This window comes from Oncorhynchus mykiss, chromosome 18, assembly GCF_057628025.1.
Source record: "Oncorhynchus mykiss isolate SJ-2025 chromosome 18, ASM5762802v1, whole genome shotgun sequence".
NCBI lineage: Eukaryota > Metazoa > Chordata > Actinopteri > Salmoniformes > Salmonidae > Oncorhynchus > Oncorhynchus mykiss.
Genome location: NC_143039.1, coordinates 47,796,655 through 47,813,064, shown reverse-complemented (window position 1 = coordinate 47,813,064; position 16,410 = coordinate 47,796,655). Strand labels below are relative to the sequence as shown.

The 16,410-nt window shown below is 46.4% G+C and overlaps 1 protein-coding gene across 2 annotated transcripts in view; it reads left to right on the top strand.

The window, feature by feature from the left end:
* pvrl2l (PVR cell adhesion molecule related 2 like) overlaps positions 1-16,410 on the top strand; it is an 83,180-nt gene that overhangs the window by 40,747 nt on the left and 26,023 nt on the right. The window contains exon 7 of one of the 2 annotated variants that reach the window (XM_036952771.2): positions 22-4,938. The exons of the other annotated variant lie outside the window; for it this stretch is intronic. Within the exon in view, the coding sequence (XP_036808666.1) occupies positions 22-575 (554 nt within the window). The 3' untranslated portion in view covers positions 576-4,938. Of the gene's footprint in view, positions 1-21; positions 4,939-16,410 lie in introns of those variants that run through there. 2 annotated transcript variants of the gene reach the window in all.

The window sequence follows — 16,410 nt, the reverse complement described above, 5'->3', positions numbered from 1 at the left end:
CCTCTCCTCCCCCCTTTTCAGAGGCCATAGTGGACCCGTCCAACGCGGGCGTGGTGGCGGGGGCTATCATCGGCAGCCTGCTGGCCCTACTGCTGGTCAGCTCGCTGATTGCTGTGCTGGTGACCCGCAGTCGCCGGCAACGGCGCGGTTACCCCGGCAACGGAGAGCCTGGCGCCTACGGGAACAAAGCCCGCCTCTTCGGCGGAGCTGGCAACAAGAACGAAGGCACGGGGGCCAACATCAACGGGCCCATCTATACGTACCGCGAGAGTGACCCCGGAGCGCTGGCGGAGAATGTCAACGACTTCCACGGCCCGCCAGGCTCCACTCCCACCGCCCACGACATCCTGCTGAGCAGCGAGATGGACGAGGCGGAGCGCAGGAAATTTGACGCCCTCGACGACAGCCTGGAGGAGGAAGAGGAGCGCTACGACAGCTTTAGCGTGGGCATGGTTCCAGCCTATCACATCCACCGGCACAACGAAGAGATGGGAGGGGTCAGCATGTACCTCGACGACGACATGGAGTCACAGCGGGATGGGTCGGTCATCTCCCGGACTGCCATCTACGTCTAGAGAGGGGCGGTCAACCAACAGGGTCCAGGAGGGAGAGCTGAGGACAGGGTGGAGAGTCCACCAACAACCACCCATCCCCCTGCATACTAAATAGACATGCTACGCTTATGGTAATTTTACACAAAAAAATAACTACGGAAACAAAAGAAGGTGTTGAAACTGAACTGTAACTGAGGAACAAGCGGAATGATGACTTGAGTGCGCTGGTCAATGACTCGGCATCTCGATAAGTCAGTCAGTCTACCAAAATAAATTGTAACAATGTAACTCATCTTCAATGCTGCTTACTGCTCCATTTCATCTTAGCAAGTGAAACGTGAAGAGTGACCATGTGACTGCGTTTAGTAGCCCACTAATCCACAGGACTGCAAACACTAAAGACTTTTTCTCGTTAAGGACACGTACCGTTCAATGTCGCCTTCATGGTACAACTTTTAGACGCATTCCTAGACGGTCACACTCGTTCTATAACCACGGCTACTGCTTGAAGACGTCCTCCAGCGGACCGCCGTGCGGAGGACGAGGAACCGAGCTGTAACTTGTTGTCTTCGTGTGCATCATCACAGGCGTTCCATAGCACAGTGTTACGTAAAAATTGTATTTTGTATTATCAAGATGTTTGGGCCTTCAGGCCTTGTTGAAACCACATTTGGTGTTAATGACTCATATATAATGACTTAGGTAGAGTTTCCTACTTCCATTTCCTTCTTTCTTTTTTTTCTCTCTTCATTATTTTCTTTTACATATGGGAGGCCAGCGACGTGGTAGACCGAGCTGGAGCTGGGGTTTGGATGAGAGAAATAGTGCGACCAGATCTGTTTGTTTTTCCAACTGTCTGTTGGCGGTTCATGTTGGTGGAACGTCACTGCTGGAGCGAAGGGCAGCGGGGTCAGCTGGCACCATCCCAGGGTATTGGGCCCAGTGCCAGGCTGTACTGACCTTCCACGCTGAGGGACCAGCCAGCTCCTGTAATGATCGGAGCCACGTCTAGTCTGCCTAGCGATAGCATAAGACAGATCGAACATGCACACCCAGCTCTAACTGAACCTCTTGCTCTGCCTGTCAGTTTGACCAATTAAAAAACAAAAAGGAAGCGGACTCCATTTCCCCGGCAAGTCAATAAACGCGCCGTCTATTTAATGGTAAAGAAATGTTTCGCCGCTGATGCTCGAGGGACCGGAGGCGGAATATTTCCCTCGTTTTTTATTTTTTTTATACCAGAACAAACTGTTCCTAGCCCACATGTTTAATTCAGGAGTAGAAGAAGCATAAAAGTGTTGCGCATTATCTTATGTAGAGGTATAAAGCGAGAGAGGCTGATTTCTGGCTGGTATTGAGCGCTTTTGAGATTTTTTTTTTTTAATGCAGATAAGCCCAAGCATTAATAATAAGACAAGCCGCACATACGGCTGAAATTGCGAAGCTTCACTCCCGAACACAGTAGGAGTTATGAAGTGTTATGAGGTCGACCGTCAACGATCGATTAATCTACTTCAAAATACAGTATTATCATTATTTTAGCAGGGCGAAATGCTGAGTCGAGTAGTTTTTTTGCTGTATGTTAATGGGCAAATCTCTGCCGGGCCTTCTAAGGGGGGGCAGTAAACACACAAAATACGCCTGTGACTGTGTGTGGGGATATTTCTGACCATGTGCGAGGCCCATTAGTTCTAAGCCTGGCTGGCATATGTGTTTTTCGAGTTCTGAGTTGACCGAATTTGAATCGCTGCCAGACTTGGAACGAGGTTAAGGGGCTAACCCCACCCGCAGTATGTTCCACTGTCAGATTGCCGCAGTTCACTTTAACGTAGTGGCCTAGTGTGTGTGTGTGTGTGTGTGTATTGTGCAAGGGTGTATGTAGCGTGATTGTACAGATTTGAGTTGTGTATATCCCACATGCTGATTCATCGCGCAATAGCCCAATGTTATGCAGGAGGAGTTTTGCATAATGTCATACATATGGATGGCTAAGCCTATCTCTGAGTCATTCATCAGTCATTTCATGCACAGTAACCTCACTGATGAAGGGGTTGGAGGACCGTGATAGGAAACTGCTTAGCACGGGGACCCGCGTGGACATGAATATTACACTGGCGGAGCCGGGATGAAGCCGGGCTGGCTCAAAGGGCCTTTGGAGTGGTCTCCTGTGCCACCCCGGCCAGATGGAAACTTGATTGGGTATTGGCGTCCGGGCCGTTGCTCTGTAAATATTGTGACCCATTCCCCCTCCTTTGCTTTTTCTTATCACAGATAGAGGTCGACTGATTATGATTTTTCAACGGCGATACCAAATTATTGGAGGACCAAAAAAAAAGCCAATACTGATTTCTTATTTTTAAATTAAAAAACTTTTTTTAAATTTAAATTTATTTTATTGATTTAAAAAAAATTATAATTAAAAATAAATATATATGTGTGTGTGTGTGTGTGTGTAATAATGACAATTACAACAATACTGAATGAACACTTTTTACTTAATATAATAATACATCAATAGAATCCATTTAGTCTCAAATAAATAATGAAACATGTTCAATTTGGTTTAAATAATGCAATTCTGGCAAATGAATTACGGTCTTTGTTAGGAAGAAATGGTCTTCACACGAGCCAGGCGGCCCAAACTGTTGCATATACCCTGACTCTGCTTGCACTGAACGCAAAGAACTGACACAATTTCCCTAGTTAATATTGTCTGCTAACATGAATTTCTTTTAACTAAATATGCAGGTTTAAAAAATATATACTTCTGTGTATTGATTTTAAGAAAGGCATTGATGTTTATTTATGGCTAGGTACATTTTTCGCAAATGCGCTTTTGTTAAATCATCACCCGTTTGGCGAAATTAAAGTAGGCTGTGATTCGATAATAAATTAAGACACCGCATTGATTATATGCAACGCAGGACAAGCTCGTTAACCTAGTAATATCATCAACCATGTGTAGTTAACTAGTGATTATGTGAAGATAAGTTTTTAATGCTAGCTAGCAACTTACCTTGACTCCTTGCAGCCACAAGGTCCTTTTGACGCTGCACTCGCGTAACAGGTGGTCAGCCTGCCACGCAGTCTCCTCGTGGATTGCAATGTAATCGTCCATAATCAGCGTCCAAAAAAGGCCGATTTACCGATTGTTATGGAAACTCGAAATCGGCCGTGCCGATTAATCGGTCGACCTCTAATCACAGATTCCTATCACATTATCAGATCATCACCATTGTGTTCAAATGAACTCTTTTCCTTATGATGTTTTATGCGAATGGGTACCCTTTTTTTTTTTTTTTTTTCAAATTAAGAAAAATAAGTGTTCTTATGTGAGGTGTTGGTTGTGTATATCTTGATGTAAGATATCCATTTAATGAAGTAGGTGTATCTTCAATACTCCCTTAAGAGATGTTATTTATAAGTGCAGTGTGGGTAATGGTAAACGTCACAGACTACTATCATGGGAGATGGTTGGAAAATAACCAATGACTACAAATGACCTTAATTTAATTACATGTGCGTCAAGGCATGTATCTTGTAGCCTGCTGGTATGTAGAGGTGTATATTATCGAGGGCCTTGCTCTCCAATCTGCTCTGACCATCTTTTCCAACGCAAACACTCTCTCGCTCCCTTCCACAGATCAACTCCCACAAGAGAGCATATAATCACACACCCATGCAGATCTGTTTCACCCATAGAATTCTCTCACACACACACTATATTTCCCTGACCCGCCACACACTTTGAGTTCGATGCCTCCCATTAGCGGGGGGGGGGGCAAGATTGTTCCTCGTTGGGCTCCTGTGACTCCATCACTCTCCATCTTGTTATTAAGATGAACAGAGAGGCAACGTCTTTCTCTACAGAGTCTTAAAACCTTTGATTCGCCATTCCCCTGTTTTTTTAGTAAGTAAACAAGCACCAATTTCACTCTGTGGGAAGTGGTGCTCCAGCTTCTAAGGACCATGTCAGAATAAAAAGCAATGTCTCTGGCATGCAATTACCAGCCCTGTGTAAGGGTGGTGGTGGTGGTGGTGGTTTTAAAAAGCATAAATGGGTCACGACATCCTACAATTCTTGTCCGACTCTAATCTCAAGACCACCAAACAAAGCCTTAAATTCACAGTTTCGCCACATGCATTATTCCCCGTGTCCCTTGTGTACAAAGTATAAATAAATCCAACATACTTGCAACATGCATTACTAATTGATGTGGTTACGTTAGTGCATCTGTCCTGCCCAGCTGCTGGTATAACAAGATATTCATCTTTTCTGGTAAATTCTACAGTGTTTTTTTTGTTGTTGTTGTTGTTGTGTACAATATTGACAGGACGGTGACCTGGAGAATATGAATAATATTAAAATGTTCCTATATTCCAAGATGTTTGTGTCTCCTCACTACAAGCTGCTAGAATAACAATGTCTTCTGTATCACCGTCTGACTGTGTGTGTGGGTGGTTTTTCATTTGGAACCTTTCGTTCCGGTTCGTCCTGTCAAAATTTATTTTTGTATTCTGGTGTTTTATTAAAGTATGATGGATTTCTAAATATGATTTTTGAGTCCGTTATGTGTGACGTTCAGCCAGCCTAGCGATCCGTCTGCGGATTTGATTGCGTATGTCACATGGACAATGTTTTTTGCTTCGGCCCTTGCGGTTATTAGGTGTAGCTTTATTACAGGAATGAAATGATTCTCGTTGTTTACACACACACACAGGACGGTCTGTTCGGTTACATTTTATCACATGCTTCGACAACCATCCTATCGAGACAAGTGCAGTTACCCAAAGTGCTAGAGAAACGATAGGGTTATTGATGGGGAAACAATGCGACGTGATTAGCGGAGCGTAACCGCCATGCAAAGAATACTGCTCGTTGTTGTCAGTATCTTAAAATAGATGCATTCGTGGTTCGCTGAGTGTGTTGTTTACAACATGTGGGCTGGATGATGTTTGTTGACTGCAGATCCCCCCCCCCCAAAAAAAAAATGTATGGACTTAAAATAAGGTGGCTTATTCAGCCCAAACCTGTGGTACTACATTGCCCCGCAAAATTCTTGACTGCAGTCGAGACATTTATGGTCCTCCTGAGTCCACTTTAGGTCCTCGTCTGTTGCCTTGACTACGCCTCTTTGCAGCACTCTGTCAATCCCTCTTCATTCGGGCCTTTTATCCTTGTTGACCTAATGCAGGTGATTGTGACACAAATGGCTTAGTTTTAGTTCAGGGAACGCTACTGAAAAAAATTACTTTTTTAAATTTATTTTAAAGATTTTGTTTTTAGAGTCATATTTTACAAAAGTCAATCTACCTCAAGTCTGCTGGCATGTAAATCTTAGTAATGGCTTTGGAAGGTGGGATTGTGGCAAGAAACAAACGATTAGTGTACCTCAGACAATCTACAGTCCTTTGGTTGTCAAAGTGGAAGGATACCAATTGTTTCTGGCGGGGCATACAGGCAGAATGTTAAATAATGTAGCAGGGCACATTAACGACTGAAGTAGACCCACATGTCATAGTAATGGGATGTCGTTTTTCTGCTTCGATGCGAAATCATGTCATTAGCTGACACTCCATTTATTTATTTATTTATTTATTTATTTATTTTGGTGCATATTATTCTATTAGTTCCCCGTTTTTTTTTCTTTTAACAGTGACTGTTGGACCTATTTTTCCTCACGAGACCAATGTGTGAGAGAATGTGAATTATGTATTTTGTCGGCCGCCATCTATGCATATCGTTTTTCTTTATTTAAAGCGTTCCTTTATCCCCACGTATGAATGGAAGACGGGCAGGTCTGCATTCCCAGGCATGTCAAAATTCCATGCCAAACTATCATTTACATGTTTTTTATTTTTTAAATGAGAGATAATAAAAGTCGAAACTGTTATTTGTGGAATGTCATTGTTTGTACTAGGTAGCCCATAAAATTGCACTGGAATGCTCAACTCGTCAATAAGTGTCTCGCCCACATGACCTAGTAGCTCGTTATTTACCTTGGGGCTTGTGATCTTAACCAGAGGGTGTCCGAGCAAGGCTATCAGAAACGCCTGATTGCCTACTATGTTCGGGCCCGCCGGCTGCTTGCCCTGCCCACAGTATATTGACAAGGCCACTAATGGCTCTTGCTGTCCAGTATTAATAGACCGGCAGAACTGTGGACAGCTGCAGGGGGGTCTTCCATTGAGCCACCCTGGGACCTGACACCCCTCTCTCACCTTTCCCGCGCCACTCGGGCTGAGTGGATTGACACAGATTGACAGATAAATGGCCTACAGCGTCTTTTCTCCAGGCCAGTCTCTCAGTGAGATGGACAGATAGTCAGCCAGGGAGAAAATCCTGTCCAGTTCACCACCTCCTGAATTGTTCTCTCTGTTTCTCGTCAGAAACTCACATTTGTCTCTGTGTGAACAGTTTTGCCGTCAGTTGTCACAGCACCTGCGAGTTCAAGTCCAATGTTATTTGTCGCATGCTTTGTAAACAACAGGTACTAACGGTACAATGCTTATTTAGGAGTCCTTTTCCAACCTTTCGTTTACTCGCCCAACACTCTTAACCACTTATTTTTATTTTACCTTTATTTAACTAGGCAAGTCAGTTAATAAGAACAAATTCTTATTTTCAATGACAGCCTAGGAACAGCTAACTGCCTTGCCAGCTCGGGGATTTGAGCTTGCAACCTTCCGGTTACTAGTCCAACGCTCTAACCACTAGGCTACGCTGCCGCCCCATACAGAGAGTGCCAATACCGAGTCGATGTGCAGCAGCTGCCAGGGAAAACCTACAGTAATGTGTGAAGATCACATGTCACTCACTGTTATTTATTAGAACGCACGTTTCTTAAGAAAAGCCTTGTGACTTCGTCAGCTGTGCCTGTTTCACACTCGCGGGTGTCCCGTCGTCGTACGTGTGCGCACGAGGGAGAACTCGGCAAGCGCACCTCGCTACAGCAGCTTTTGAGAAGGCTACGGCAGCAACAGGATTCAACACGTTTCCAGCTGATCTAGAATCAGCATCTACCTACCACCCAGTAAAGTGGTCACCAGTTGGTATGTGATGTTAAGCGGGTTAAAGTTGCCAATCCGAACTGATCCCAGGACCGTGGGTAATGGATAGCGCCGGCTCGCTAACTACAATGACAAGGTTCAGAATGTTGAACCAGGGAAGTGACACTGAGCCAAGGAGAGGAGGTTGGAGCACTTGGAGACCGGACATGTCATCTTCGGTTTGGCTCTCTGCACAGCGGTGACTAAAGCAGAGGGAGCGATACCAGACGGCTGCTCTCTCTTTCTCTTCTCTCTCTGGCTTGTGAAGATAAGACTGACACCTCTGAAACACACCACTGCACCATCGCTTCTCAGGTCCCCGTCGTTCCCTGCGAAATGATGGTCAGAGTTCACCAGTTCTCGAACCCTTTTTATGTAGGCTGCGAAGTGATAGGCGTGCTCAGTCCTGCCCCACTGCTCTCAGCCATACTGTCTAGAGGCCTTTTAAATCCACTATCATTTTATATACTTTTCTCCCCCATCAAGAAGATCTTTAATGTCAAATTGAAATTATATATTTTAAACGGTCAATCTGTGATTGCTGCATCCATTTTTTACTTATTAAATGAATGATATATGTATACCCAGTGATTCTTGAAGAATATAACTTATACATGCCTCGCGAGCTTAGTTCAACTGTCGTAATCCGAAATACACTACATGAGCAAAAGTATGTGGACACCTGCTCGTTGAACATCTCAATTCAAAATCATGGGCAATAATATGAAGTTGGTCCCCCATTTATTGTTATAAGAGCCTCCACTCTTCTGGGAAGGTTTTACACTAGATGTTGGAACATTTGCTGCAGGGACTTGCTTCCATTCAGCCACGAGCATTAGTGAGGTCGGGCACTGATGTTGGACGATTAGGCCTGGCTCACAGTCGGTGCTCCAATTCATCCCAAAGGTGTTTGATGGGGTTGAGGTCAGGGTTCGGTGCAGGCCAGTCAAGTTCTTCCACACCAATCTCGACAAAGCATTTCTGAAAGGATCTCGCTTTGTGCAACGGGGGCATTGTCATGCTGAAACAGGAAAAAAGGGCCTTCCCCAAACTGTTGCCACAAAGTTGGAAGCACAGAATCACCTAGAATGTCATTGTATGCTGTAGCGTTAAGATTTAGCTTTACTGGAACAAAGGGGTCTAGCCCGAACCATGAAAAACAGCCCCAGATCGTTATTCCTCCTCCACCAAACTACAGTTGGCACTATGCATTCGGGCAGGTAGCGTTCTCCTGGCATCCGCCAAACCAAGATTTGTCCAAAAAGTGGAGGAACTGACTTGTTGGAAAGGTGGCATCCTATGACGGTGCCACGTTGAGTAAGGCCATTCCTCTGCCAATGTTTGTCTATGGAGATTTGCATGGTTGTATGCTCAATTTTTATACACCTGTCCAATCATTTGAAGCTTTGTGTGTATATAAAGCTTATAAGCTTGTGTATTTGTAAACAAGTGGTTATATTTATCCAACCCCATCCCTCCAGCTGTTTACCAAAACAGTGGTGGGGTGCCTGCTTAGTTATTGTTTGAGCTACGGAGTTCCCCTTTAAATCCACAGCCATGATGCTTTCTCCCCCATCCAGAACACGGTCTTTAGTGTACCGTTCAACGTATTGTAATGAAACAGGCAGGGAGCAGGTCTCAAACCCTCAACCTTCTAGCACGAGATCCGGCGCGCAATCCACTGTGCGGTAAAAGCATGCTCGTGCGGCAGAGTCGATATCCGCGCTTATAAATCCAGGGTCGTTACAATATATTCTGTCCCCCAATTAGCTAGAATTATTTATTCACCAAGATATTTTTGTTATCGACAGAGTTTAGTATGACACCCCAGAGGCACTGGTTACTGGCCCTACGCTGTAGCCGGTAGGCTACCTACCGCTTAGTAGCATAGCGCTCTATTCCCTCCACTTAGATCCAGCCACGGTTAATTGGCGTTCTAAGAAGGGTAATGGAGAAGATTGATGGCTCGTTCTTAGGAGAGCTATTCAACAGGGCCTCTGGTTCTCCAGCATTCTACTGCTGCTTTATGCGTGTTGGGAAGGAGGAAGTGGGTTTCTAGCGCCTAAGAATAGACCTGCGAAACGGAAATGATTTTAATGCGAAGTGGAGGGTGTGCGCGTGATTGTGTGTTATGTGCGTGGCTCCCGGCATTCTGCAGATCCTTCCATGTTTAAACCAGCGCTTTCCCCCGCCAGCACGATTCCCAACAGGCAGCTCCCACTCTAGCTAGAGTTGCGCTACTTCCTCCAGATCCTAACCAAAGAGAAGAAAGAGAGGGAAAAATGACGCACTTCTGTACGTTCTGGGCTGATATCCCGGGGTTGTGTTTTCTTCTAATCATCATCTTTGCAGAGGGAATCAAAGATGAGATGAATGGTGGGAGTGTGTGTGGAGTGGGATGGGTGATTGATGTGTGCGTAGATCTGTGTGTAGATGGGTTTGCCTGTGTGGCTGGATGATTGGGTGCGTGTGTGTGTGGCTGGATGATTGTGTGTGTGGCTGGATGATTGCGTGCGTGTGTGGCTGGATGATTGCGTGCGTGTGTGGCTGGATGATTGCGTGCGTGTGTGTGTGGCTGGATGATTGCGTGCGTGTGTGTGTGGCTGGATGATTGCTTGCGTGCGTGTGTGGCTGGATGATTGCTTGCTTGCGTGCGTGTGTGGCTGGATGATTGCTTGCGTGTGTGGCTGGATGATTGCTTGCGTGTGTGCGTGTGTGGCTGGATGATTGCTTGCGTGTGTGCGTGTGTGGCTGGATGATTGCTTGCGTGTGTGCGTGTGTGGCTGGATGATTGCTTGCGTGTGTGGCTGGATGATTGCGTGTGTGTGGCTGGATTATTGCGTGCGTGCGTGTGTGGCTGGATGATTGCTTGCGTGCGTGCGTGGCTGGATGATTGCTTGCGTGTGTGCGTGTGTGGCTGGATGATTGTGTGCGTGTGTGGCTGGATGATTGCTTGCGTGTGTGCGTGTGGCTGGATGATTGCTTGCGTGTGTGCGTGTGTGGCTGGATGATTGCGTGTGTGGCTGGATGATTGCGCGTGTGTGGCTGGTTGATTGCGCGTGTGTGGCTGGATGATTGCGCGTGTGTGGCTGGATGATTGCGTGTGTGTGGCTGGATGATTGCGTGTGTGTGGCTGGATGATTGCGTGTGTGTGGCTGGATGATTGCGTGTGTGTGTGGCTGGATGATTGCGTGTGTGTGTGGCTGGATGATTGCGTGTGTGTGTGGCTGGATGATTGCGTGCGTGTGTGTGTGGATGGATGATTGCGTGCGTGTGTGGATGGATGATTGGGTGCGTGTGTGTGTGTGTGTGGTTGGATGATTGGGTGCGTGTGTGTGTGGCTGGATGATTGGGTGCGTGTGTGTGTGGCTGGATGATTGCGTGCGTGTGTGTGTGTGGCTGGATGATTGCGTGTGTGTGTGTGGCTGGATGATTGCGTGCGTGTGGCTGGATGATTGCGTGCGTGTGTGGATAGATGATTGCGTGCGTGTGTGGATGGATTGTGTGCGTGTGTGGCTGGATGATTGCTCGCGTGTGTGGCTGGATGATTGTGTGCGTGTGTGTGGCTGGATGATTGCGTGCGTGTGTGGCTGGATGATTGCGTGCGTGTGTGGCTGGATATGATTGCGTGCGTGTGTGGCTGGATGATTGCGTGTGTGTGTGTTTGGCTGGATGATTGCGTGTGTGTGGCTGGCTGATTGCGTGTGTGTGGCTGGTTGATTGCGTGTGTGTGGCTGGATGATTGCGTGCGTGTGTGTGTGGCTGGATGATTGCGTGCGTGTGTGTGTGGCTGGATGATTGCGTGCGTGTGTGTGTGGCTGGATGATTGCTTGCGTGTGTGTGTGGCTGGATGATTGCTTGCGTGTGTGTGGCTAGATGATTGCTTGCGTGTGTGTGTGGCTGGATGATTGCTTGCGTGTGTGTGTGGCTGGATGATTGCTTGCGTGTGTGTGTGGCTGGATGATTGCTCGCGTGTGTGTGTGGCTGGATGATTGCTCGCGTGTGTGTGTGGCTGGATGATTGCGTGCGTGTGTGTGGCTGGATGATTGCGTGCGTGTGTGTGGCTGGATGATTGCGTGCGTGTGTGTGGCTGGATGATTGCGTGCGTATGTGTGGCTGGATGATTGCGTGTGTGTGTGTGGCTGGATGATTGCGTGTGTGTGTGTGGCTGGATGATTGCGTGTGTGTGTGTGGCTGGATGATTGCGTGTGTGTGTGTGTGGCTGGATGATTGCGTGTGTGGCTGGATGATTGCGTGTGTGTGGCTGGATGATTGCGTGTGTGTGGCTGGATGATTGCGTGTGTGTGTGTGTGTGTGTGTGTGTGTGTTTGTCTCATTGGATTTACTCTTGTACCGAACAGAACCATTTCTACAGTATGTGTGAATGCCCTTTATTAACTTTTGTGGGAATGCCTTTAAAAAAATGTTTTTAATTTGTGGGGATGCCTTTGCATTTGTTTGTTGAAAATCAATATCAGCCTCTAGGGAATTTGAGGATTAGTTTGAACAAAAACAGCTTGGTTTGTTTATCCTATACCTTTCCATCTGAGAGAGAGCAAGAAGGAGAGGGGGAGAGAAGCCTTTTCATTCCTCAAATATTTACCCATCTATTCAGTGCATGATGAATAGCCACTCAACCCCTCAGTCCACTCTCATCTTTCATATCGCTCTCATTTCTTTCCTCATCCTTTCACCCGTCTTTCATATCGCTCTTTTCATTCGCTCCCTTCATCACCACCTCTCTCCCGTCACCTTACTCTGTGTATCAGTCAGACTCGCACAACTCCTCCATGTGCAGCTCGCCGTATTGCTTCATGTCTTGTATTTCCCTCTCTCATTTTCTCCAACTATCCATCCGTCTACCTCCTTGAACACGCTCACTCGCTTTCTCATTTTGAAGACTGAGGCATTGTCATGTCCGTCTATCCCCTCTCCATCTCTCTTCCAGCCGACAGATCATATCTCATTGTCAGGATCTTACTGAGAACATCTTCACCCGGGATATCAGTTTCATTTTGTCTTTCATCCCCTGTGTCTTTGTCTCGCGACCGGCTTAGCCCGACAAACGTGAGGGTGATATAATGGAGTCTCATATCCGCTTTCACATCACTCAATCCATCTCCACTATCTTTATTTGGTTAACACACGCACACACTCACGTGCAGTAAACACACACACATTCTCTCTTTCTCTTACTCTTTCCATTTCCTTTTCTTTCTGTATTCTCTAGCTCTCTGTCTCACGCACACATACACCCACACTGTCCCGCCCTCTAACACGTCAGGGCTACGGTTCTTGGGGGCTCTTCCCTCAGGACACGTGGAGACATCTTGCCACTACCTTTCACCATCTTTACCGTCTTAATAAACCAGTCCGTCCTATGACTCCCATCCCTCCATCTCTCTCTCTCTCTCTCTCTCTCTCTATTACTCCCTCCCTGCCGTTGACCCAGCTGTCACTCGTTCATTCTATCACCCGTCCGGGACGCCGTCCATCCATCCATCCATTTGCATTAGCCTGACGAGTAGAGACGGCGAGCGAGCGTGGCTCACCTACTCGGCCTGATTACACTCGAAAGCCTGAGTGGGCGGTCCGGCCCCGCGGTCTCAAAGCACGGACTCCTGGGTAATGGGCACCCATGCGGAGCCGCGCGCCTAGGCGAAGATCCATTCGAAGTATTCTTGGCCTTTCGTGTCTCGGTTTCATGTGTCGATTCCTGTTAATAGTGTTGGTGTTTTTATTGCTTTGTCTTGTTTTAGGTACAGAAACACTCATTTAATTTCTCTCTTACATCTTTCTATCGTTCTTCCCTTCGCCTCCCCCCTCCCTCCCCCCCACAGATCTACATCTCGTGACTGTCTGCACTGAGAGCAGACTGTCTCCTTCCTCCCCTCTAACACAGTGACTAATAGGAAAGTCTTAACCTTGCCTCTATCCACAATTCATGACCTGTTGTCCCCGTGACTGGGTGGCAGCACGGGTAAAAACCATATTTGAATGTCTTTTCTACCCTTTCCATTGTACACGCCTCGTACCCTCGTTATTATGCCCCAAGGCCTATTAGCTACTACACTAGCGTCCGTGTTGTGATATATGCGGTGGCTTCTGTCTGTCTTGAGATGCCATCTGTACGGCCTGGCTCTCTGGCTGCCTGATTCCCCCTGGGTCGCCAGTCTCGACACTCGCCTGGCAGAGCAAGCGTCTCGCAGTTTGTCACCCATAAAGAGGAGGGAGAGAGGGAGAAAGACCTTCAGGCCAGAGGGAAATGAAATGGAGCGACGAGCGCAACAGGGATCTTTATCTCTCTGTTAATGCCATACTCTGTTAATGCTATACAATATCTTACGCAATGCTTTATTTCCATTTTGAGGCCCAATCTAATCAGTCTAATTCAGCGTGATAGGAGTGTGATCGGGATCTGGTTAATGTTATACTCCATGCGCTGTCTATAGATACAATAGCCTTGTGGGGTACAATACTGTACACACAATGGCTTTAATTCAATTCATATGTGCACCAGGTTCCTGCAAGGCGGGTATGATAAGAGTGTCATTGAACAGGCCTATCTATACCCGTGCTAGAGAGACTGAACTTCTACTCACTGGCACTAATAGAAACCAGGGGGTTTGTGTTTCCCCCACGTTTGTGTTTTTCCAAGGAGTACAGCCCATGTGCCGGTCACGTCAAATCCATTGTATTGGAACACTGGAACACCCTCAAGTGATCCAGATCTACTAGAGTTAACGACATTGAGCGTACCACAGAAGCAAATGGAGGCAATCAGGCCGATTCCGTTATGCACAGCATGCAGCTACCAAGAAGCGTGTGACTTGGCTCCCAGGCCCATCCACTGGCAATTACAAGTGTGGACAATGTGTTCATTGTGACAATATGACCAATACTAAAGTTTTTTTAGTTTTTTTTACCATGCGAGAACAGGTAAAGAAGACCAAAAAACAAAGCTTCATTAATTGTAGCACTACAAATTAATCAAAAATGTATTAAATAAAACACGTTCCTCATCAATCTACACACAGTACCCCATAATGACAAAGCGAAAACAGGTTTTTGGAAATGTTTGCAAATGTATTAAAAATGATGAACATGCCTTATTTACATAAGTATTCAGACCCTTATCTATAAGACTTTAAATTGACATCCAGTGCATCCTGTTTCCATTGATCATTCTTGATGTTTCTGCAACTTGATTGGAGTCCACCTGTGGTAAATTCAATTGATTGGACATGATTAGGAAAGGCACACACCTGTCTATATAACGTCCCACAGTTGAACGTGCATGTCAGAGCAAAAACCAAGCCATGAGGTCGAAGGAATTGTCCGTGGAGCTCCGAGACAGGATTGTGTCGAGGCACCGATATGGGGAAGGGTACAAAAAAATGTCTGCAGCATTGAAGGTCCCCAAGAACACAGTGGCCTCCATAATTCTTAAATTGAAGAAGTTTAGAACCACCAAGAGACTTCCTAGAGCTGGCCGCCCAGCCAAACTGAGAAATCGGGGGAGAAAGGCCTTGATCAGGGAGGTGACCAAGAACCCGATGGGCACGCTCCAGAGTTCCTCTGTGGAGATGGGAGAGCCTTCCAGAAGGACAACCATCTCTGCAGCACTTTATGGTAGAGTGCCCAAACGGAAGCCACGCCTCTCAGTAAAAGGCACATGACAGCCCGCAAAAGGCACCAGACCATGAGAAACAAGATGCTCTGGTCTGATGAAACTAAGATTGAACTCTTTGGCCTGAATGCCAAGCGTCACGTCTAGACGAAAACTGCCACCATCCCTACGGTGAAGCATGGTGGTGGCAGCAACATGCTGTGGAGATGTTTTTCAGCAGCAGGGACTGGGAGACTATTCAGGATTGAGGGAAAGATGAACGGAGCAAAGTACAGAGAGATCTTTGATGAAAACCTGCTCCAGAGCGTTCAGGGCCTCAGACTGGGGAGACGGTTTACCTTCCAACAGGACAATGTCCCTAAGCACACAGCCAAATCAATGCAGGAGTGGCTCCAGGACAAGTCCCTGAATGTCCTTGAGTGGCCCAGCCAGAGCTGAACATCTCTGGAGAGACCTGAAAATAGCTGTGCATTGACACTCCAGCCAACCGGACCGAGCTTGAGAGGATCTGCAGAGAAAAGTGGGGGAAACTCCCCAAGTCAAGGTGTGCCAAGCTTGTAGCATCATACCCAAGATGACTCAAGGCTGTAATCACTGCCAAAGGTGCTTCAACAAAATACTGAATAAATGGTCTGAATTCTTATGTAAATGTGATTTCAGTTTGGTTTTTTTGTATACATTTGCAAACATTTTTAAAAAACATATTTTTGCTTTGTCATTATGGGGTATTGTGCGTGGATTGATAAGGAGGAAAAAACTATTTAATCAATTTTAGAATAAGGCTGTAATGTAGAAAAAGTCAAGGTGTCTGAATACTTTCCAAATGCACTGTACATGTTCAAATGAATCTGAGGGGGCTGCTTGTATTGGCCGGACCAAACGAGCATCGAAACTTCACATTGCAGAACATAAGGCTGCTATTCAAAATAAAACATGGACTATGCTTTTGCGCACCACTGCATCGACGCCAACCATGGCTCCCCTTCCTCCCTGCTCTTTGCAGCCATAGAACACATCCACATTTAACCAAGAGGATGTGACATCATACATTAACTAACACAGAGGCATTCTGACAACACTCCTTACCCATTGTGGATCCAAAGGGGCTAAACAAGGATGCTGTTGCCCTGATTTTTTTGTATAATTTTTTTTTTGGGGGGGGGGTCTCTGTGTCTC